The 2,864-nt window shown below is 32.8% G+C and overlaps 1 protein-coding gene across 1 annotated transcript; it reads left to right on the top strand.

The window, feature by feature from the left end:
* The first annotated feature begins 494 nt into the window (after positions 1-494).
* Positions 495-2,410, top strand: LOC146722728 (uncharacterized). Its single transcript, XM_085483970.1, has 5 exons — positions 495-872; positions 955-1,062; positions 1,223-1,430; positions 1,710-1,910; positions 1,994-2,410. The coding sequence occupies exons 3-5, from the start codon at positions 1,227-1,229 to the stop codon at positions 2,366-2,368; spliced, it is 780 nt and encodes a 259-aa protein (XP_085340096.1). The 5' UTR covers positions 495-872; positions 955-1,062; positions 1,223-1,226; the 3' UTR covers positions 2,369-2,410.
* The last annotated feature ends 454 nt before the right edge of the window (positions 2,411-2,864 follow it).

Here is a 2,864-nt window from a genome sequence, read left to right on the forward strand (position 1 = left end):
ATCTTGTTTTCTTTGTTTCCATTGTTATCAATGATGATACCTACATTAGCCGATAGTGCAACGCCTAGTAAGCTATCAGCCCGAAATCAGTGCGAGTCTGTATTTTTTGCTAATCTTTTTCATCGCTATTACTTCGGCGGCCCTTCCTCTCTATCGCGTAAGAGAGTTCGAAGAGCGAGGTGCATAGTCGCCCTCCACGTGGCCTCGGTATACCACGACTCGCCATTTTGTCGGCTTTTTCTAAAATCCAAAATTTGTATTGTGTTAGGCCTTACGCACAAAATAAAAAAATATAAAGAGTAAAAATACATATTATAAATTAGTAAGAAAGGAAAGAAAAAATCTTTTACTTTCTTTCTTGTTTAATAAAATTATTTCTATTTCTAATAATTTTTTTGTTGCGTTGGGCCCTATTAGTACCAGAGATATATACGAATTGATACGTGTCTGTCGATCACGTGTTCAACATGTCCTAGTCACGTGTGCGCGTTTCGGCAGACAGAGAGTCTTCCTCGCATATCGCGACACGCGATTGTTTGAACCGCTCTGCGCAGCACATGTACGCGATGAGGGGCCCTATTCTCGAATCACTCGTAAACTTGCGCATACGCACGATTCGAGCGGTCGAAGATGCGAATACGTTCGACAACTGCTATTTTTGAATGAAAAATTTGACTGCTCGAAACTAGGTGAGAATCGTGCGCATACGAACACAAATTACATCTGGCAACAGTGCAAATATTAACCTAACTGACATTGGTATTTGTAAATATAACCTCTGCTCTGCCCACTACTCTGCACGTGTCGATACAAAAGACGTATTTTAGACATCAAAGTAGTAATTCGATAGGCAATTATATTCTATAAACGAGGTAAATATAACTTATATTAAGACTTAGTGATTTGACGTGCAATTTTATTGGAAAACTAATACAAAAAGTGGCCTTTTTGCAGACTGGCGAATTGATAAAGAAGTCGGCGCAAATTCCGATTCAGTGTATGGATCAAGCATCGAGAATAATCTTTATTAAATCTGGACATATCTCGCGTTTTCAAATCAAGGTAATTAATATTTTTTATTTAAGCTATATTGATGTACATACATGGTTTAGGGAATATGTTATTGAGTACAGAGGTTGTAAATAATGAGGTACATATTCAGTATGCAAATTTTTATTTTTTTAACCATTTTTTAACAGCACCATTTTTTTATTTTTTACAGCACCATGGATAAAAAGAAAAGAACTGGTAATATAACAGAAGAACAAAGATGTTTGCTCATCGAATTTATGAAAGTTCATCCAGAATTAGTATTGGGAAAGTTTTCTAAAACTTTTACGTACGATCATGCAGCAAAGTTATGGCAAGAAATGACCGACATTTTGAATGCTTGCAACGGTGCCGAGAAATATTGGAAATCATGGCGTAAGGTACAATAATTATGTACTAATTTTTATAATTATATTTTTTTCATAATTATTTTTACTTGGGGATATTTACTAATCTACTAATTTATCAAATATTTAATTCCAAAGCAGCGATCATGTTACTTTTCCCGTAGGGCGAAAACGTGAAAAGTGAAAAGTTTCACGTGGTTATCTCCTTCTATTGGTGTTAAATAGAAAAAGATAACTTTTCACGTATCCGCCCTATGGCAAAAGATACATGATCGATCTCCAAAAATTAATAACAAAACAATTTATTTCTAGTGTTGGCAAGATTATCGTTCTCGCAGTAAAACGAAGCAAGCAGGGATAAACATGGAACAACGTAAAACGGGAGGTGGGGTACAGTGCAGTGCAGTTCTTACACCAGATGAACGAAAAGTATTGGATTTAATTCCAGCATCATTAACTAAGAGTCATGCAGATATTTCGGAATCATGTATGGACATGACTTTGGGCGAAGAGGTTTGTAATTAAAATCTTTTTACAATGCTATTTGCTTAGTTTAATAAATAATTAGAATTATTAATTGCTACTTATATCTGTAGGATGACTTGGCAGTAGAAGCAGAAAATATAGAATTTCTTGATGACTATAATATCATTCAAGCTTCAATAGCTACTTCTGCTATACAGGCAACTGAGGCAACCATCGAAACATCAAATATTAATAACAACAACAAAAATACTGAAAATTACGATCCATCTACGTTGACAAAGTCGAAACGGAGATCCTTAAGGCAAAAAGTAAATGAAGTAAGAGATTTTACGCGTATTTTAGCCAATGTTGCCGAAAAGACATATACTATGAAAAAGAAATTCTGCGACGACCTCATACTATGTAAGAAAAGAACGGCCAAAGCTCAAAAGCACATGGCAAGAGCTGCGAAGAAATGTGCAAAAAATAATTGCAACACGATGTGATCATACTTGTATGTTATTATAATCTTCAGTTTTACATTTCAACTACGGTTTTTTGTTTAAGAGTATTATATTACCTCTAAGAAAATGTTTTTTTTGCATTTTATTTTATGATCATTCGTAATTTTATATATAATGTGTGTGATGGTAATTCGTAATTTTATATATAATGTATGTGACATATTAATTTCATTTCTATTTACGTAATTAATTTTAATTTACAAAATTGTCACTAGCAATTATGGCACTAGTCGGTATTTTTATTTGTCAAAGTACACATTCTTATTGTGATATTTGCATACTAGAAATGTATTACGAAAATTTACCAAAAACTAGAAATACTTAGATTAAATAAATACCAAAACAAAAAAATTTATGTTGTAATGTAAGAGAGAGAGTTACTTAGATCATACTTAACATATACATACACGTAATACAAACGAATTTTAAATTTTATATATATATATATATATATATATATATTAAAGTTGATTAATAA

Source organism: Nylanderia fulva, unplaced genomic scaffold (assembly GCF_048542155.1).
Source record: "Nylanderia fulva isolate GAGA-0341 unplaced genomic scaffold, ASM4854215v1 Scaffold280, whole genome shotgun sequence".
Lineage (NCBI taxonomy): Eukaryota > Metazoa > Arthropoda > Insecta > Hymenoptera > Formicidae > Nylanderia > Nylanderia fulva.